Genomic DNA, 22,215 nt, shown 5'->3' with positions numbered 1-22,215 from the left:
CCATATTAGCAAGTACACATTCTCCAATAAATTTTTGTTTTTGGTGTTTTGAACATGTTCTAGTGGCGTTTTTCTCATGAATGAGGACATATCTCTACCACAGTGTCCACCCTGAGACTGGAAGGTTGTGAGATCAAGTCCAGGCTGAGTCATACCAAAGACTCTAAAAATGGGACCCAATGCTTCCCTCTTTGACACAAAGCATTATGGGGCAGGATTGGAAGGTTAAACCACCAAATGCTTCCTTAGTGCGGCAGTGTCTGCAGCTCACCGCTTCCCCAGGGTCAAATGCGGAGAGCAAATTTCACACACCTAGGAGCGTGATAACTGATGGGACTTTAACTTTATATAGTGGGGGAAGAAAGTATTTAGTCAACCATAAGTTGTGCAAGTTCTCCCACCCACAACTCAAATTCAAATTTTGAGTGAACTACTACCACACTGTCCTGGAAATCGACATGTTTCTTTTTTTTTCAGCTGAAAACATTGTCATAATAAAAAGACCATTGGGAACGCTTTTACAATAGATGAAAAGATGATCGGAGTGGGATTTTAGTGGGATCATCACAAAAGACCAGAATTCCTCTGCAGCTCTGGCATTTCAGCATTACTGGGAAATCACATTATTTCTGTAGATTTCATGCCTCTACATTTTGTAATTTGTAGAGTGATGCATTCTGCATGTTGTGAAACCTCTGTCTGCTTTTCTTTTTCCTCTGTGTGACTCTGCTGTGGTGAACAGCTGCTGGGTCCCGCTGCTGCTGTTCCCTCTCATTTAGCAGCTAACCTTGTGCCCACTGTGCAGCAGTCTCACACATTCTTTAACAGCTCAGTCATTTGTCTACAGGCTTTAAAACATGCAGCTCGCACAAACCCAACTAAGTCATGTAAATGTTTGACATCATGAAAAGCTGAATTAAAAGGATGTATTGAATGAATGTGAGTAAAGGTGCTGTGGGCCAAAAAATAGAAAAGCAGGGCTTGTAATGAAGTTGGAAAATGTTTAGGTGGGTACAAATGATGTAATCAGGATGTATAGAGTCTGGTCAGTTTTCGTCTGTTTTATTCTACGTCTTTGAAAACCAATACCGCCCCCTAAAGTGCAGCATTTCAAACTGCAGTTTGGTCTGCTTCAGTGCTTGGTCCACTTCTGAGAGTGCCCTGTGTGAAAGCAAACCAAACCAGACTACGGTGGGAAAATTGTTTGCTTATTTGAACTGATTTCCTGGGATAATTCTAGTGTGAAAACAATCTAGAAGAGGCTTCAACAGATAAGAAGAACAGTATAGAACTATTTTCTTTTATTTATTATTTGCATATTTGTGAACTTAAGTATTTGCCCCAATATTAGGTTCATCCATGTTCTGTAGACACAGGAAATTGTTGAGAATGAATAGGAAAGAGGTCTGTGTACAGAATCTAAAATCACTCATGCTGAGCAAATAAAGTCCAACTATGAATTTATTTGTAATTTTTTGGATACAATTTTCTCAGAAAATTGCTCAGAAACTTTGTTTTCTGTTTGTGAAGATGTCTTGTGTAATCTGGATGAACTCCATTCATCCAAAATGAAACCTAAAGTGTCATGAGCATCATGACCTGAGCTTACGTCTTTTACCTCTGTAATGTTCTGTAAATTAGGGGTGGATGTTTTGATCTGAGTATTGATAGTATCGATACTAGTGTGATGAGATTGAGACTTTTGTTGCAGTAATTCTTTCATACATACAGTAAAAATCTTGCATTTACTCACGTTCATGCAAGCATAGCGTCTCTCTGTCTACTGTGTTGCCAAATTTGGCCAAAAACAGTTTAATTTTGGTAAAAACATTCTCAATTTGTGAAGAAAATACCCAATTTGGCAACATTGTCTGTCTGTGTAAATAGTGCCCCACCCCCTCAGACTTTGCCCCTCCCCTTCTTGCTTCATTGTAGAGTGAAGTAATTAAAGAGCCAGAATTTTTTGCTGTGTTGTTTATATATTTATATGCATTAAAGTATTGTTTTGGCTTACTTTTTCACTAATGACTTTGAAATTGTATTACTGATTTAATTTCTTTTTAAATATATGTTTTTGGTGCTGTCATACCTATGTTCCTGTTACATTTTTGCTTTTTTCAATTTAGCACTGGATACTGTTTTCTTCTTATTGTGATAGTATTTTGTTTTTATTTATACACTTGTTCTATATTTGATAAATGTTTAGTAAAGATTGCTGTTATTAACTAATTAACATTTTATTTGCCAAAACCCTTAGTCCTGTGTTTTATTATACATTAAATTAGCAAAAAAAAAAAAAATGGTATTTCCGAAATTGTACTATACAGTTTAAAAAAAAGTATCGGTATCAATATCGCCAATACTACGGTAGCTCTGTCATTACTTGTTATTTGATCCCCAGTTTCGCCCCCCTCTACTGGAAATGGCAGTTGGATGGGAAAAGATAAGTTTAAAGCTCTGCTGGGTCTATCCAGTGGTCAGTTAATTTGCCAATCAGAAAACTCCTCTTAAAATGTGCTCCAATGAAATCCATGCTCCTATTGAAAATAAAACACAATGAAAATCGAACAAGCTTCAGAAACCAGAGTGTATATAGGTTTATTCTAGGTGTAAAGGCAAAATTTTGGTTCCTTTTGCAACCTGCCTGTAGTGGTCTTTTGGTGGAACTGCATCATTTGGTACTGTGTTTTTTTTGTGTGTTTGTTTTTTTGCTTTTTTTTTGTCAAATTTGAGAACAGCAAAGCCTTTCACAACAAGCAGTGAAATACTATGCATCAAGCTAGAAGTAAATAGCTGAAAGCACATTAATATTTATCCCAAATGAATCAGTTAGTGAACAAATAAAAGCAATATGAGACTGCGAGTCAGATTGCAGCTGTCTGCAGCTCAGTCTCAATCTCTTTTAAGTTGTCAAACAAACCAACAACTTCACCCAGGAGAGCAAATATACCTGGTGCAGGCCCACAGGCAGCACACAGCTATGAATATTTCAGTGGCTGAGGCCCACACGAGTTAATGAGAGTGGTGTCATGTCAAGCATGTGTCTTAAACCTGTGGCACTGTCGTCGCCCGTGGCGTCTGCACTCATTACTACACATTATTAAAAGTTTGCCCAACTTTTGCCGGCCTTGCAGTTTTCCCCTCTCTGAAGCGACTTTGTGCTGCTCTGTCAGTGCTGCTGCAATGAAGCGTGTCTGCAGACTTTCACAGGAGTAATAAGACTCTCTTAACTGAAGATTTGCTTCTTTGCATTGACAGCATTCTAAATATTTGGCGGGTATTCCTGACAAGCGCTGCCTTTGATGTGTGGGAGGATGAGACCTCTCCCACCCTTTCTTAAACACCCTAATTATCACTTCTATCACACTGCTGTGTGTGTGTGTGTGGCATGTGTGTGTGCATGTGTGCGGGGTGTGTGGAAAGAGCCTCGGGGTGCTATTCAAGTCGAGCAGCTTGTTTGTGATGTGCCACAGGCTAACGGGGTGTTATTGACACTTTATTCCTCTTCTTTAAAAAACACTTCGAGCCTCAACTTGTTTCGTATTACATGTTATAATCTAGAATTCTCTCAGATTCTTACAGTTCTGTGAAACATATATGATATGAAAAGATTACCTAGGTCAAGCACAAAGAGCAGTTTTAATATAAAAAATCCTCTTAAAGATGCCTTATCAATTTTCAAAAAATAGTTTCTCTTTCTTTTAGAAAAGGGCAGTTAAACTTTATCTAACATTCAAAGGCCTAATTAGTTTCAGACTCTTTGAATCCAGATAGTTTACACAGAAACATTTTAGAAAATGAAGTAAAATGGATCTAAAAAAGAAAAACGTTATGCTCCCACCTTAAATTAACTCAGGAAGTGATAAGGAATGGAAATCAGACGTGCTTTGGTTTAAAAAATGTTACAAAGGCTTTTTTAGGGGGGAATTCACAATGACACATTTGCTTTGTATGTTCTCCACACCAGAGAGTGTTTCCCCTGAAATCCCACCTCCTTTGGGAAGTGTTTGTGGGATTTTACAATGAGAATTCACTGATTCTCAGGATCCTGAAAGGAATCATTTTCCTTACAGGCTTGAGGTCTGTGAAGAGATCAGAATCTGGCTGGGATTTATTTTTACAACTTCAGAACTTATTGTACAAGATTCACTGTCAGTATAAAAGACAGAAAAAAATGTCTTCATGAAATTGACAATCTTACACTTAGTTACCAATTATGTGCACTTTTAAAACTGGGCAGGTAAACATGGTTATGAGTGGCAGTCATTGACTGTATATGAGATGTGTCCCCTCCCTCCTGGTGTTCAATATAAGAAATACCTGTTGATCCCAAGAAGCCAAAAATCCTAGACACTTCTTTTGAGAAAAAAAACAGTTTTTACTCATCAGAATAACTATTCTGGTTTTGCATTTTTAAACATGTTCTTGTCAATCCTAATTTCTTTCATTATATATTTGTTGTATAAACAGGCCAATCAGATGCCTGAGTAAAAGTATTAGTCTTGCATTGAATGTTCAATGCGTTTGACAGATTCTCTTGAGAGGACTTTCAGTGGAAGGGGCGTGGCCTTCTAACATACTCATCCCTGATTTGAGAAGGTGGTTTCTGTAGAAATATAGACTCTGACTGACTTGGGTCAATCACTACATAAAGACAATTTCTGGTTCTAACATGGTGACGGTTGTATCATGAAAAAAATAGCGACTGAATTGACTTAATTTTGTTGGAACAGGAAGTTCTCCTGGTGACGTCACATTCACTCTATCCAGTTCTCTTATACAGTCAATGGTGGGAGTGTGTTGTGTCTTCACGTGTTGTGACTGGTGCATTTTTTTCTCTTCAGATAATCACCTGGGTCACAGTTTTCTTGGTCAATCTTTGTAAACCCAAATCCCTCTAAATCTTGAAGATCTGCATGAGACCTTTTATTGATATTTAGCTGATAGAACCATTTAACTAAAAGATGAGTCAGAATAGAGATGGTAAAAGATAAGTGTTGCTACAGCCTTGAGCAGAAGGTTTGTGACCAACATGTCTTAAAAATGTTTAGCTGCATTAAAAACTGATCCACTTTGGGAATTTGGGTCTGGTGTGCTGTGAAAGCTAGACTGGCATGGCAGAAAATCCACAGATAGATTGTGTAGCAGTTATTGTGTTCTTTCTAGTATACTGAACCCACATTTTCTCTGTATTAGGGTGACACAAGAGAAATACATGGGGCTCTGGATGGCTTAATGTGACAAAGAAAAACTCGAACCTTGACAGCTGGCTAGTCTTATAACATTTTTGAATCATATAGAAGATGAAGATGAAATGAAGATACGACCATGAAGAAGCATCTGTCTAGCCTAGATAAAAGCTGTCATCTCTGATTGACCGTTTTTCATCCTTCCATTTTCTGAACTCCTTTCATCCATTTTGGGGTTGCCTTCTGGGCAAAGGCAAGCTACACCCTGGACAGGTCGCCTGTCCTTTGCAGTGGTTGACCATTTTGACAACACAATAATTTGCTGACTCGTGAAACCTTTACAACCTGTGTAACACCGACCCAATGTTTGTTCGGAATATTGATGGATACTTGTATGTAGCCCTTCTTTAAAAGCTGGCCAATTTCTTAAACAAACAAACAAAAAAAAAAAGAGTAGCTTTGAACAATCTGTTGCCCCACCCTCTTTTTTGAAATGTATGGTTTTGCTAGAAGTCGGGTAGCAAGCAAGGACTTCTATTCCATTATTCTCAGCAGGAAAATAGAAACCAAGAGAGGATTCCTACAAATGTGTCTTATGGATGAACTTTCCTGTAAGGAGGTGCAGATATTTTTTAATATGAAAGCAAGAGGACTTGATTGGTTTACCATACCTCCATTTTTAAACTGTCCTGGGGAGAGCTTCTAATCAACAATCCTCTGGATAATCCATAAGTGGCCATAGCTCACTAAGTTGATCAGCTCTCTTCCAAGCTATACCATTATAAAAAGATGTCCTGTATTGATTAATCAAAAGAAACCAATATCGACTATGTATCGGATCGGCAACCACAAATTATATTAATCAAATTGTTAAAACAAATAATTACACCCGTACTTTTGGCAAAAATGACTAAATTTAAAGACATGTAACCAGTTACATGAGTAAATGTAACTTCAACACAGTTCATTTTTAACCAAACCTCCAGTAACTTTTAAGGTCAATGGCAGAGTTGAGGTTAGCTTTCACTCTAACAAAATTAGTCAGATTATCCAAGGAAACAAACTCTGGTGAGGCTCAAACCGGCACGTCTGACTGCACACTCAAAGAGATTTAAGACTTTGGGTCTCTAGAGAGCCATGCTGAGACGATATCCACAAACGAAGAGAACCTGAAACCTTCCCAGCATTGACCTACCAATTAAAACGACTGGAACACAACTATAACCCATCCAGGAGGCATCGTAAAAACCAAGAACATGTCATGAAACACAGGCTTAATTTAAGGATAGAATTCACTACTGAACAACACGGATTCAGAGTGGGGAAAATATTTATAGGATGTTAAAGAGAAACCCTGTGGTGATCAATTATTTTTTTTTAAGTGTTTCAAATTTGACACAAAAAACAATCTACATTTTCCAAAAAACTTGGAAAAATACTAAGTGATACTGTGAGAAAAATATGAGGTTTGAGGTCCAGATGAATCTAGAATAGTAGTAAAGGCTTTGAAAAATAAAGTGGTTTAGGCCATCTTTCTGTCATATTAAAGACTGATTAGGATTAATTGAATTAACTTGGATGAGGCAGGAGGTATACTAAGAAACTAGAAGTGGAGAAATACTTTGTTCATCTCACTGTGAGGTTTGGTTCTTAGTCTCTGAGGCCACAAATTCCACAGCCGAAAAGCACAACTGAGAAGATCAATAATTCAGATTCTGCTCATCACTCCCTTCCTTCTGAGGGTCAAAGAGACAGACTTGCAACATGTATCTTGAACTCACCTCCGCAGGGTGAATAGCAGGCTTCAAGCGGGGGCTTGCTCTGCACCGACGCAGCCAATGGCCTCCACTTTTGATTTACCCGATGTGAAACCAGAGAAATATGCAGCGGGGTGGAACACCCATATCAGTTTCGTGTAGCGAGTGAACCCCATGCTGTCAAATGTTTTTCCCCTCTGTCAGTAGCCCTTTTCATGCATGCCTGTTGCACTCTGTGTTACTCACCAGGAGCGCTAATATCATCAGAGCACGCTGCCATGCTGCCCCCCCTTAGGGACAACATCTGCATCAACTTTGGTTCTTGTTCCGCCTTAAAACGCTAAAGTTAAACCAGCAAACCAAAGAGTCCTGTGTTTGTTTAAATGAAGAGCTCAAAGATTCTGCCAGGAAATGCAAATGTGGGATTAGTCGCAATGGAGCCTTAATGAGTTGAAATTCTGCAATGATTGAATCACAGATGCTAATGAGCAGAATATGATACACAGAATTCAGTCTTTCTATAGCAACAAAGTGGGAAGTTATTTCATAAAAAACTGCAACACGAGACTCCTAAAAGTGTCAGCAACACTTTTCCCAACCTAACTCAGCCTTTTGGCTGTTCATTAAAGATGGAGAGATATGCTATAACATGCAGCCCTGGAGAACAGCAGCAGCAGCCAAGTATGTAGGAGAGGCTGGCTGGTTGTGACAGTGAAGCATGTGTCTTTTCTGGGTTTTGCAAGCATACAAATATACATGCCTGTCTTAGTCTGAGGACGGACCTGTGTTTCAGCAGAGGGAGGTGTCTGGCATTTTGCCATTGCTTAAACTGCACTGTGTTCTGGTTTGTTGAAGTAACTTTTACTTGATCAGATTTGACACAGTTTGGCATTAATTACAAGAAGGAATTTGAGCTTTGGCCTGTTTTTTTTTTAAATAAAATACTCATATTCTAGCCTCTTATAATTATATTTCTATGAACTTTAAGTGTAACTCTCAGGCTATTAACCTCACAAAGTAGTTAACAGAAAAATAATGAACAAACAATTTAATGCAACTGCTGGTATATAACTTTTATTGAGAAGCTGTATTGTGGTAATGGATGTCTAGAGTGTATGCAGGCATGATAAAATGATCATAAAAATATGCAAACTAATTAATATTTACCTAAAATCATAGGTTGTCTATCACTGATGTACAGCAAACAACTGCTGCAATTTGTTTTAATAGTTTTTAAGAGGAAGCATACAAAGTATTTTAAAAAGTTGACAGCATTTCCTACACTTGCCTCATAAATCACAGAGCCCTTCTCATGTTGTTGGAATTTTGAACATGTTCAAACTATTTTTTCAAGACAGTTCTCTTGACATGTTTGCAGAGTTGGAGAGGGTGTTTTGAGTCATAATCAAACTTGGTGTATTTGAGTCTGAAATTACAAGAAAATTGAGCCGCTGATCAAGGACAGGTTTGATTCTTCTACATAGACACAAAACTATATCTTCATCTGTCAGAGTTAACACAACTTTTCAGTTATACTTTTTTTTTTTTAAGTTCCAGGTTGAGCTGAAGCTTAAGGCTTTGAACGTTCTTGTTGTTCCTATCTGATCTTGCAAGCATGTATTTTTTTATATTGGTGCCTTCCTGGCACTTTGTAAATGTGGTCACGCATTACGTTTTGGAGGTGGTGGAAAAACTGCTCACTTTTATCTTTTGCAGAGTCCTCACCTTTCTTAGGATCACGGAGACCCCACAAAGTGAGATCTTGGAAGGAGCCTCAGTCTGAGGGAGATTGACAGTCATGTTTAGCTTCTTCCATTTTCTAATGATTGCTCCAACAGTGGATCTGTTTTCACATAACTGCTTGGTAATTACCCCTTAGCCCTTTCCCGCCTTGAGGAGATCTACAATTTTGTCTCTGGTGTCTTTGGACAGCTCTTTGGTCTTGGCCATGTTAGTGGTTAGAGTCTTACTGTTTGTATGGGGTGGAGAGGTGTCTTCATGCAGCTAACGACCTCAAACAGGTGCTTCTAATTTAAGATAATAAGTGGAGTGGAGGTGGACAAACAGATTATTGAGGGTTAGAATTCTAGCTGATAGGCAGGTGTTCAAATATGTATTTGCTGCAGTGGCATACTAATAAATTATTGAAAAAAATCATGCAATATGATTTCCAGATTTTTTTTTAGATTGTGCCTCTCACGGTCCATGATTTCTAAGTGGGAGAACTTGCAAAATCTCAAGGTGTTCAAATACTTATTAGCCTCACTGTATGTTTGCTTACATAGATTTTTTATTAAAGTGGTTTCTCAAATGCACGTTTCTGAGCTCGGTGGGAATGTAGCACTATACTGTCAGTGGTAGGCCCTGAGTCTATACATCATTCAGGAGGTGAATGTAATGCTGAGATTAAGCGTAAAAGACTCATCTGGCTCAACACCCTTCTCGAGGTCAGAATGCAGTGTTGGATTGTGGGAACAGGCAGTGGCTGTGTCAACCAGCAGCACCTTGAGATGCTGGGAGAGAGGAAAGGATTGTCTAGTGTTTAGCAGACTACAGGCTCAATCGGATCAGTGGTGTTGCTCACTCCTATTTAATCACCTAACATCCTTTGCAGAGATTTGCTTACACTGCTCAACTACTTGATCCAAGGGGAGAAATCTAACCAAACGCTCTTTTGTTAAAAGTTGGCCATGCTGCCACTGGAAGAACACAAGTGGATCAGTGAAAGTGCTCCTGGACAGCAAGATGCTCACCAAATGTGAGGGGGATCATTTTCCCTTACCAGCTTACTTTCACCACTAATAGAGCTGTTGCCATTCCTCTGGGGGTACAGCAATGTGTTCCTGAAACAAAGCCCTTGCTGTGTGTGTGGAGACCCCCCAGAGTGAACCTATACACAGTAACGGTCTACTTTAAGGGTTTATCTGGCTTTAATAGACACACTTCTTCTCGGCTTGCAGCCTGTAAATCTCTGGATAAGTCTCTGTATGCTGTCGAGCTCTAATGTGACTCAGTACCTCAGAGTCCTTCCTGTATTTTGAATCTACTTCTGCACGTTTGTATTTGAGGTTGGGAAACCTTGTCTGGCCCAATAAAATGTGACAGGTCAAAGAAATCCGTAGCTTTTTTTAAAATTTGTTTTCAATTTTGATTTCCTCGTCAACATTCTAATTTTGTGTTCCTTCCAACCTCTCTGCCTGTCTTTTGACCTCTTCAGATGGTTGAGATGAGTGCTCATGTTGTCAGTCAACATTATACTGAAGCACACAGCCACCTGACTCCTTCATGATAGAAAACCAGATTTGAAAATGAAGTTGAGGAAACAATGAAAAGACTGTTCTCTAAGCTCCACTTCTGGATTTGGCCTTCAGAAACATCTAACAGATTGTCAGATTATTATTGGTTTCATCTGACAGCTGTAGCTCTCCATGGTGCAGACTACATTAAAGGGGGACATGAGGATAAGGTGTGAGGAAAGCCATGTTCTCTGGAGCAGAATATTTCGACCAGGCTCCGCGTATCATCAGATAACTATAAGATTAGGTTGCATTTTGTGTCTTAATGCCGGCATTGTAGCTCGTCGCTGCTTGCAGGCCCTTCTTGCTGACAGATGATCCCATCCAGCTTCTCTCTGATAACAAACACTCATAAAGAGCTGCTGACAACCTTTTTCAGAAGAAGCTTTTTTTTTAAACGCACAAGGACTCGTCAGTCAGGTTGAACCTCAAACACAAATAATCACAAGGTCCAAGCACATGTTGCAGCTTTTTTCGATGGCTGTCAATCACTCTGTTGACCTCTAAATGTTCTTTCAGTTTGCAGTTAATAAAGCAAACAGAGTAAAAGTGATGTTATTCATTTCTGCGTATTGGTTTAACCTTGTGTTAAATTTAGATCCGGCTACAAAGACTGTTGGTATCAAATTCCAAAAGGGAGTATGTTTAAAACGTCTGGAGTTGGTGTTTACTTAAGTACCCAAAGTTGGTCATGTTGGTGCCGCTGTATGTTTGATTATCTAGGGTTTTACCTACAAAACACCCAACACATCCATATACATTTTCATTTAAATCTTGCAAATGCATAGATAGGGAAATAAATCTACCACAAATCATTTTTTTAAAGTACCTCTTTGTGTCAAAACCTAGAGTCTAAGATTTGACTTGCCACAGTTTGCCCATTTTTTTCTTGGGCTTTGACAGACCTCTGTTCAGACGTCCTAAACAGTCAAACACCGCTAACTGTATTTGACAGTTTATCCTCTGGTTTCTCTCCACCATGTTTTGGCTGCGCAATTAGCACAGAAGAACTCTGAGTAACCTCAAAGTGTGACTCTGGACAAACGGGGCTTTCCTCATCTTATGTGCTCTGTTTGCCCAACAATATGAGGATATCACACATGCTTGTCTGTCCCATTTAGATTGCAGAGGAGGGTGTTTATCTATGGGGTGGAATGTGACCTTTGCTAGTGGAACAATGGCCTCTGCCTGTATGCGGTCGCTGAACTAAGGAGAACGTATCAAACAAATATTGTGGCACAGTTGTTGGATGATTGGGATATTCTTGATAAACCAGCTGCTTTAAGTCAAAAAAGAGTAGCCTGGATTGTAATTGTAATACTTGCATGCACACAACTATGTGGATAAAGTTGCCTGCTAATGAACAACAAACCTACAATGACCACGGATATAACTTGAGAAAGAAATATGATAAAGATTTACTGAAAATCAAATATTTCTTGTTAAATTGTTAACTGAATCATTTTAAATAAATCAACAAATAAATTAGAGCAAGACCAAAGTGATTATACCTCTATAAGAGATTGAATACAATTTTCATTTAATTACATTTTATTTATATCGCCCAATATCACAAAATAATTCCTTCATATTAAATCAAGGAGTCTATCTTGACATCAGAAACTAATATTTAGTCAATCTGGATGTTTAAAGTGTGGCAAGAGCCGCTATGCTTTTGGTAATGAATACCTCTCTATACATGGACCACATAAAGAGAAGAAGAGAGGTGTCTAAGGAATGTACGAATTTAAAACAAACACGTTGAGGTAAAGGCTAGAAGACCATCTCAAAGTTGCACATGCTCCAACGTTTAAGGTCTACAACCTCTCCAGATAAAGCCACAAGAGGAGCATTGATCAGAAATTGAAGAAAAACATGTCACAATTTGTAACCAAAGTGCCCACAACTCCAAAACCAATAAAGCTGAACTTAAAAGTACACCACTCTTAAAGCAACTCATAAAAAACACATGAGAATTAGCCACAGTGGGTATTAACAAGCTACAAAGTTTCTGGGAGACTACTCTGTGGACAGATGAGACAAAAACAGGAAGTTTTTTGGCAAGGCACATTCGCCAAAATAGACAGATTACTCGATTTTGTGAAACATGGATGGGTCTCGATTATGATTGAAAGCTGCTTTACTGTACTTAATGTCTAGATTGCTCATGGGCTTTGATGAAAAGTCAAGACTGTTGAAGCATTCTGGAGCCAGTTTTGGTACTTCTGTGTTAGAAAGTTTGCTCTCAGTTTATGGTAATTTCTGTAAAACACAATCATCTCAAAACAGTCGAGGATGATATAAAGCAACACACTGGACTATGCTGAAGATATCTGATCTAGAGTCCATGAAACGTCTGTGATAGGACCTGAACCTGAAGACTCTGGAGCAGGATGCTCACCTTAGTTGGTCAAAATGCTTGTCAACAAATGCAGAAACCTCAGAGACTGCTATAGAATCAGTGATTAGTTTAAAAAAGTTTTAAGATAAGATTACTATTGATGATGTTTGATTCATGATTCCCAGTCATTTTTTTTTAGCACAAGTTATTTTATTAAGAACATTGCAGTCTACTTTCAAAAGAGAGAGGTAGTCAAAGTTCCTCAATATACTGTGTTAAACTATATAAATCTGTCTGTGTCTGAATTATTGACTAATCTTGGACAATGCATAAAAACACATTGGCAGCTGTTTGTCTAGTTTTTATTTTTTTCTGCCCACTGCATCAGAGCACCCCCCACCCTTCCTTCCATATTTGGTTCTGTAAGGGCATAACACACAGTATCTTGGAAAACAATGGTGGAACATTTACAGCCATTGTTGTCTCTGTGGATTGGTCAGAGTCCCAACTTGATTGCGTCTTTTTTCATGATGTCTCTATTAAAGAGATTTAAGTTGAGGTTTAAGTTGGTCTTACATTTTTCAAAGAACAAATACAATTCAGTTAGTCTGGATTTTTGGACATTTTTGGTTTGTGTTGACATTGCCAAGTATCTTAAAGATCACTAATGTTGACCTGGGGTTCAGGAAGTAGTGAAAGAATGATTCTTTGGTACGTTTTTGTTTTATGTAATAGTAATATCTCCTCAAATTTATAGATTATCTAAGCATTTGCGTAAATCTAGTAAATTTGGAGCACACACTGTATACCCTTCTCTTTGCATGTTGCCATTGCAGGAACCACAGCGACATAGATAACTGTCTCTGCATTGAGGTGCATAAGAAATGTGTGATATTTGTTTATGTGTAGCAATGAATGTTTGACTTTATGGACTTCTTGCAGAGCTGAGATCAACGGGAACCGCCCATCAGTTTGCCTACCTGATCAATACATCCGACTTCCGGATCCTTCGTATGGATGAGGACCACGATCACATGTATGTTGGCAGCAAGGACCACATCCTGTCCCTGGACCTTCATGATGTCAACAGGAACCCACGTATTGTAAGACCTCTCTCATCATAAACCCTTTTTCTCCAAAAGATAGTATTACATAAGAAGTGTCATAGCAGATGTCCTCAGAGATTATAGGAACAGCCGTGGTGCAGAAGTAGGGAAGTCAACCTCTGATCAAAAGGTTTGGTTTCGCCCTGCCAGCCTAGTCAGCAATAAGGGGTTCAGTGTCATTTGGGAGTACTTTTGGATGACACTGATTCCCTTATTGCTTCTGGTGGCTATAGGTTGGAGCCAGTGTTTGGCAGCAGGGATGCCATCAGTATGAAAATGTGTATGCATGGGTGAACAGGACTGTAACTGTAAAACCCCTTGGGCTTTCTAAGAAGGAAGTAAAGCGCTAGATAAATGGTAAATGTCGTATACTTGTATAGCGCTTTTCTACCTATTTTGAAGGGCCCAACCGCTTTACAGTCACAGACCCATTTACCCATTCACCCACACATTCACACACTGATGGTGGCTCTGCTGCTGAACACTAGCACCAACTTCCCACCAGAGGCAATGTGGGGTTCAGTGTCTTGCCCAAGGACACTTTGACACATGGGCGGGCAAGGCGGGAATCAAACCTGTAATCTTGCGATCAGGACTTGACCGCCCTACCGCTGCACCACACCACCCCATATACACTGGGGTGTCCAAATCCAGGCCTCAAGGGCCGGCCTCCAGCTGTTTTTTTGGAAACCCTGCTGTATCTGCTGTTAATTACCTGGATCAGGTATGTTTAGCCAAAAAGGAGCTCCAATGGCAGGTTGGTTGGAAAACATGTAGAACATTGGCCCTCGAGGCCTGGATTTGGACACCTCTGGTATACACCATTGAGCATTTATCAGTGTTCTTCCCTGGCATCCCTTTAGGGTCTTTTTTAATTCTGATTTATGCAGTTGGTTTATAAATTAGTAGAAATTCACTTTTCCAAAACTATGAAAAAATTTGCTGATGATGTGAAGCAACTTGGACTCTAAATCGTCTTTTCTCGGACACAGATCCACTGGCCAGTGTCTGAACGAAGGATGATGGAATGTCTCGTGAGTGGAAAAGATGCCTTTGTAAGTATGACTGGGCTTACATTTGCTGCAGAGCCATTTCGTTTTTCCAGTTATTGACATTAAATAAAAGATTTATAGATATTTTTTCCATGACCTGTGTGACTCTGACTCCTCATCTTTTGTGCTTTCAGGACGAGTGTGCAAACTTCATTCGTCTCATTGAACCGTGGAATCGAACCCATCTGTACGTCTGTGGGACAGGCGCTTATAATCCAGTGTGCACTTTTGTCAACCGTGGACGCAAAACCCAGGTTAGAGAGTCTGAAGCATACAACGAGCAGATCTTTACAACCCATATCATTGGCACTGGCTTTTCTCTCCTTTTCCTTTTGCCTCCCCAAATGTTTGCCTCCATCCACCATATAGTTTCCCTTTATGATTACTTTTCTCCATCATTAGTGCTTGTGGCACCACAGCACACCACCTGTTGTCCCCTGTGAGCACTTACTGCTACTCTGTTTAGTCTCAACATTTAATGGGACCTCTTGAATTTCCTAAACCAAGCCCTTTTAACACCTCAATGTTATTTTAATATACACGTGTTCCCTAATGATGATCAGGAGACTTGTATAAAAAAAGTGATGTATAAAAAGTTTAAATCCCTCTTGTTATCCCTCCCTCCCTGCCCCCCATGGTTCAAGAGCTTGCAAAGGTAGCTCACACGAGCCCTTACTAATGATGGCCTTCCATTCACTTCACTACCCAACCAACCCTTCATGCATCCATCCAGGCCACCCGCCGAATGACGCCCCATGAGAACTTGGGTAATTGGAAGTGGGAGCTCCCATTATAGGGTGCAAGTGGAATGTTCCAGCTCTAGTGCAATAATGAGGGGCCTGTTATTTGCTCTGTAACGCAGAGCCCACAGGTCAGAGTCATACCCCCAACAGCAACTTTCTAGGTCTGGTGAAGATACTGGAGAACTGCTGTCAGAGAAACCAGCTGCTCAAATGAAGCTGCATATTTTGATTGCTACAGTTCTATAAACACATCAGCACTTTCTCATTTTTGTAATATTTGTTATTGAATGAATTAGATAATTAAACAATTTTAAAGCAATACAAATACAATTTGAGTAAAAAGGATGGAATGCGGATTACTTTTATTTTGGTGGTAAAAAAACACTGTTGATGTGTTTGGATCATTTCCAGTTTCAGAGTCAATTATTGTTTAATTAGCTCTTTAGCTTTAAGTCATACACTGATGATTGAGATCCTCCTTCAGGCAAAATAAGCTGATCTGGAAGCTGGCAAAAATACAGACTTATTTAACTTTCCTAAATAGTATTTTTCTTGTTGTTTGATCATGAAGACCTTCTTAATGAAGTGAAATGATGTCAGTTGTCTTTGTGTTCTTCAGTTCCCTTGATCAGCAGGTACTCGTTGTTCTTTAACATTCTAAATTTTATTTTTTATTTTTTGGGATTTCTTTCTTCCTCTTATCTGAACTTCTATAGACGATTGTAGATTTCTTGAATGGATTTCTCAGTAAGCAGGTCTTTGTGTTGCAGGTGAAATTAAACTTTTAGAGAATTATAGTTACAATTTCACAGAGTATGAGGTTTCTTTTTTTATTGTTCAGTTTTGTTTTCATTCTTTCCTTTGCAAACACAATCAATATTTTAAGCTTTAATTGTGTAAATTTTCTTATATTTAAGACAATCAGGAAGGGAACAAATACACATTTTGCAACAATGTTTTCAAATCTCTTGATTTTTGTTTTATTTTTTATGATCATTTAGGTTTTGAAAACTTTAATAATCAGAAGAAAACCCAGAACACAATGCATCTATGAGTCAGGGAGGAAATTTCTTCCTCTGAGTAGTTCATCAAGGCTGTACTGTTGTTTCCTGTTTTAGACATCCATGTATCTGCAGATGGCTCAGGCCAGAGGAAGGGCTAGCCGTGCAGCTGAACCCAGTGCTGTGCACGAGACTCTTGGACTGAAGGTGCGATGTGGGTTCCGACTGCACCACAGCCCTCCGTTTCTGCTTGGACTCATAATCACCATTTGTCCCAAGCATCTTCACTCACACCATCAGCTTGTCTTTGTATTTCATTTTACATTCATTATTCTCAGTCAAAAAATTCAGTCATGTTTTCTTTATTTTTTTTGCTCTATTGTCTGCACATTCTGCTTCAGCCGTGCATTGTGTTATGTTTTGCATTAGAGCTGGATTACTGTGTGGAAAAGGCTCATTGAGACCCTGAAAGGCCCTGGTTCAATCAACCCGTTTAATGCTTGATATGCTTTTTATATTAAGCTAACATTTAGCTGCGCCCCGTAAATGACAGTCCTCCTAATCACTCTGGGAGGCGCCTCAGAGACGGAAAAGAACGGCACTATGAAAAGGGGCTTAAAATGCAGTTGCTTAAGAGAGCACAGAGTGTCACACCCTTAAAAGCCTTCACCCCCAACGTCCTGGAGGAATGTGGTTCTGGCTCTCCCACAGAGATGGAACCAACTAGTCAACATCTGCCCTGCTCCCTTGACAGGCTGTTAGCCCAGAGCAAACAGCCATTTTTAGCAAAGTAGCTGTGCAGCAAAGACAATAAGAAAAGCCTTGTTCTCCCTATTTCACCTTTCCAAGCCCAAGAATTTTCAGAAAATGTTGGGAAATGATTAAGAATTGCCTTATTTTCTACTCTGGGGTGGTTGAAAAAATACAGTTAGGCCGCTGAATAAATATGCTGTGAAGTTTGTTTCTTGAATCCCCCGTTCCCTGGTGCTGATGGGTGCTGGCAAAGACGTCTCCATCTTTGTCTGTGCTGTGAGGAAAAAGCCAGGCGAACATGCCTCTGTGCACTTGGATTTCACAAGCACTGAGCATCAGTCATCCAGCTGCAGGTTTACAACTGACAGCAGTCAGCCTGCACACACAGAGGCGACCAATGCTGAAAGATATTTGACTCGCAGATGTGGGACTTACGACATATTGGTTTTCACAGTAGTCTTAAGAAATTCCTCGCTCCCCCTGCATGCATTTTCTGTGTGATTAATCACTTATTCTTGTAATTTCCCATCAGTCCCTTCAACCCTAAAAGATTCAGAGGTGGACATATGCACCGTCTTTTGCTTACACCAGAGTCACAGTGATGAGATGAAGAGAAGTGAATTTATTTCCATTTCCATGTGATTTTTCCATTTCAGGAAGAAATCTTCCATTTGGAGCCAGGCACAGTGGAATCTGGGAAGGGAAAGTGCTCATACGACCCGAAGCTCAACAGTGTGTCAGCTTTAATCAGTGAGTGTTAATCTGCGCCGTCACACAGGACCAGCTTCTTGTATCAGTCTCCTAATTTAAAGAATGTATATCCTCAGTTCAATGTCCCTGTTTTTGATTGGGTGGGAAATGTTGATTATTTCTATTCATCTGTATCCAGAAACTTCCATCATCCCTTCTATTTAATTTCAAATCTATTTCTTCTGAAATTACGTAAGCTTATATTTACATCAGGGCTGAAAATTTCCAGTTATAAGACATCAGTAATTGATTTTCAGATGTTGGTCTGAGTCACCTGACATCTGAGCAGCTAACCTCAGATAGGTTGCTTTTGCTGGATTTCTGAGTGACTTGGCTTAAATGTATTTTTAATTAGGCTTATGAGGTACAATGGATCTATTAGAGAACATATTTTTCAGTGGTGTACCTGTAGTTCTAGTTTTAAACAACCAGTAAATATCTAAAATGACAGTAACTTTTATGTAATTAACAATGGTGAACAAAATACACCCCTGCTTTACCCAAGCTGAAGTATAGATTCGGTTTTCTTCATTTGTCATTCATGCACTGCATCAAAGACTCATCGCCAAACAAAAAGACATTTCTCCAAGCACAAGAAAACAGTAGTGTCGATGCATTACAAGTAATAGAAAGACATAGGCAGGTCGAAACTGGTCACTGAGGCAAATAGAATTTATATAAAAACCATAAACACACAAAAATACAGCAGCACAAAGAGAATGTGCAAAGTAGAATATGTAAAGTAAAAACCGAGGAACACACAGATAAATAAACATTTAAAACTTGAGGTTTTTGCAGGAGTTCAGACATGCTTTAGTCAAATGTAACTTGAGTACAAACAAAGAGTTACACTTTGAAATTATGACTTGTGTGAAAAAGAAGAAAAATGTTGCCTTTAAAAAAAGTAAAAATTCAGTGTTTTCTTGTTTATCGTGTGGGTTATGTTTTTAAACCCATTTCAGGGGAAATCCACAAAGTAGGATTACAGATGTTTTAGGCTGAGGGACCCCTCAGTACACACTTTATACAGTTTTCATAGACTAGCGTGAACAATTTCACACTTATCTTGCTGAAACTCCTAAAATTCATTCCTTGACAGAAAAATAAATCATGTTTTACAGAATGAAATCAAAGATCTAATTGCAATAAAAAATGTATGCATATTTGGCAAACTGAAGGCATTCTGTTCAGGAGACATGGTGCATGGATGGATTGACAACGCCAGCAGCCAATCAGGAGGCAGAATACTGTACGCTGTTTAAAAAAAAAAAGCGTAATTTCACTGAAAAAAAATCCACAAATTATTCAGACTGCTAAAAGTGGACCATAATATTATGAGAGAACACTACCTTCAAAAATGTATTTTAATTTTAAATAAGTATAACATATAGATGTTGATTTGTCATGTTTTATACTTATTAAGATATTTACTGATTAACAGAGACAAAAACAAACCAACAAAAAAGATTAACATTAAAAAGCTTTCAGTTATTGCTATTGCTATGTCTATGATTTAAAAAGTGCCCCAAAATATTTAGAATATTCTCTCCTAATTTTGGGTTTCAAAATGTTTGTCTCTTTGGTTTCTTGGTTTTTAAAATATGTTTTAAAGGCTGTGAGTGAACAGAAAGTTGAATCATAAATTTCCATTAAAATTATTACTCAAGCTAGGGCTGGTATCTTTGCATAATTCCTGAACCGTTTTGGTTCAGACCTCGCTCCTCCCCCCACAGACAAGCAGGTGCCGACCCGCCGGGAGGAAGAGGACTGAGGGGGAGGGGGGCTTTTTTCATAGCCACCTGTAGTAATATTATGCATTTTTTTACATTTGAATTTTTCACGTGACGGGTCTGTAGAAAAGTCTATTTTCAATCAATTATACTGAAGGTAAAATATTTTTCCCCGATTTGTGGCGCCCCCTGGAGGCCACTCAGTTGCCTGTATTGCCTAATCTAATGGACCATGTGGGTCCGCCCCCTGCTCTGCAGTTCTTGTTTACAGCGTTATCACTTCTCGCACGTATTATTGCAACACTCATTTCAGTCTTACTATAAATTCCCTCCCGCTGGTCCAGAAGTTCGCTTCCTGCATCATCACCAGAACCCCAACCATCCATCACATCACTCCAGCAGCTTCACTGACTTCCAGTAAAGTTCTGCCATTTCACAATCTTCCTCCTTCATATCTGTCAGATCTTCACTACATCTCCACTCCCTCCTGTTCTCTAAGATCCTCCTCTACGCTCTCATCTGTTTGTCTCTCCACCATGGGGAGCAGAGCTCTGGAATTCACTTCCCTTTGACCTCAAATATTTATTCTCTGACTCTTTTCAAATCCTAATCGAAGACGACACCGGTTTAAACCTGCAGTCAGACCGTAGCCATAAGAACAATTTCTCGTTAAAATCTGTCGTTTATGTTTCATGATATGAGCATTTTAGAAATGTTCCATGGCAACCTTAAGTGTCAAAAACATGCCTTTAAGTATGATTTATCATTATTATTAATATTATAAAAGGTTTTATTTTAACCAAATGTCTTAAGATGTGACGCCAGGTGTTTGGTTTATGTCTCTATACAGTTAAATGGCTCTCATTTCAAAGTAAGATGAAAACTGGCCAGTGATAAATAATATTTAAATGTTTTGATTTAAACGCCATCAAATCTGGATTATTTAAGTTCAATTTAGAGAAACAAATTCCATTGAAATACATCTTGTCATACAATAACATGCTTTGAACCAAAGATTGCACTCCTGGCGCAACATTTCAGCCGCGGGTGACGTTATCAGCAGGTGCACCACTCTGATGCGACTGAAGCGATTAGGGAATAAATGATCATACATGATCATATATATGGATATAGCATAATAAAGGCCCTTTAAGTATACTCCCTTAATTTTTGTCCACCCCTTGTAATTAGTCTAAACTAACAATGGGCGTAAACATTATAACAAAAAAGCCTAAATGATAAGCTAACATATATATTTTTTTAAATATAGAAATTGGATGGCTATATCTTTCAAAATTGGAAATGTTTACTGATGTTTTCTGACTTCTGAAACACTAGCGCTTCTGTCCGTGATCAGTACCTGAATCGTGCAGTAAGAGCACACAGGCAGGGATCCGAAGGCTTAGAGGATCACGGACCACAGCTGCATCACAACATTTCAATTACAGTTTGCCTCTTTCTTTTTGCTTTGATTAAACTCAAGATGGAGCTCAAGTAGCTCCTTGGATGAGGAGTGAAATATCTCCTAGATTAACCTTTAAGGCTCAAGGTTGCCTCAAGCATCAGAACCCTGTGATTCCTGGCTATCGTAGTCGTATATCAAAATGTGTTTGGCCAAGACAACTCAACCAATCAATCAAACTTTATATAAAAAGCGCTTCTAATACCTTACACAAATCAAAGCACTTTACAATTAAAAACAAAAAGATGAACATCAAAACTCAAACCATCCATTACCGTCCGTCAACACATAAATCCCATGACCCCAAACAATGAATACATAAAAGTAACTTCTAAAATAAAGCCGTAGTCTCCTCTGATGGGTCAAGCGACACAGCTGCCCACTAATCTGTGTGTGAATGTGTTTGTGTGGCAAATGCTGTTTAAAATATCTCAAGGAAAATGTTGTAGAGGTTTAGCAGCTAAAATAAATATTCTAAAATATTAACTCCTGTTTTTAAAAGCTTTGTTCAGGATCATATCAGAACCTTACACACATGTGTAGCACAAATTTATATCGTCTAACAGGCAAAAATGTGCATCATATGATTTGTCAAAATTACATTTTTTTTTTTATCCAAACACAGATTGTGTAGTGAAAGTTTTTCCAAAGAATTTCCATCTGCCTGAAACCTCAGAGTTACAAATATGTGATGCTTTTAAACTCCCCCTCCCAAAAAAAACTAGATTTTCTGGCCTATTATGCTTTTCCCTAAAGACACATCAACTGTCATCATTTAGCAGGAGTTTAAATGACATGCAGCATTAAAGTGACAAATATGTCCATCAGGAATTGTGTATTGCCTGCAGCCTTATGTCATAAATGAAACAGCTCTGCAGACAATTAAAAAAAGGGGAAAACATTCCAAAATAGTTTAAAATAACAATTTTAGATGTTTTTGTGAGATTTTTAACCACAGTGTAGACTAAGAGAAGTAGGTATAGCAGCTTTATTCTGGCATTTTATCTTGTACATAAGTTGAACAGTTAATGAATC

At 38.8% G+C, this 22,215-nt stretch overlaps 1 protein-coding gene across 3 annotated transcripts in view; it reads left to right on the top strand.

Annotated features, from left to right (window-relative positions):
* Nucleotides 1-22,215, top strand: part of LOC112145377 (semaphorin-3F) — a 75,234-nt gene that overhangs the window by 34,728 nt on the left and 18,291 nt on the right. For 2 of the 3 annotated variants that reach the window (XM_024270548.2, XM_024270550.2), the window contains exons 3-7: nucleotides 13,526-13,686; nucleotides 14,682-14,744; nucleotides 14,876-14,995; nucleotides 16,603-16,692; nucleotides 17,895-17,988. In XM_024270548.2, the coding sequence (XP_024126316.1) occupies nucleotides 13,526-13,686; nucleotides 14,682-14,744; nucleotides 14,876-14,995; nucleotides 16,603-16,692; nucleotides 17,895-17,988 (528 nt within the window). The remainder of the gene's footprint in view (nucleotides 1-13,525; nucleotides 13,687-14,681; nucleotides 14,745-14,875; nucleotides 14,996-16,602; nucleotides 16,693-17,894; nucleotides 17,989-22,215) is intronic. The other variant, XM_024270551.2, reaches the window with a different exon arrangement.

The sequence above is a fragment of the Oryzias melastigma genome, linkage group LG1 (genome assembly GCF_002922805.2).
Source record: "Oryzias melastigma strain HK-1 linkage group LG1, ASM292280v2, whole genome shotgun sequence".
Classification (NCBI taxonomy): domain Eukaryota; kingdom Metazoa; phylum Chordata; class Actinopteri; order Beloniformes; family Adrianichthyidae; genus Oryzias; species Oryzias melastigma.
This window is presented reverse-complemented; position numbering and strand designations above follow the sequence as displayed.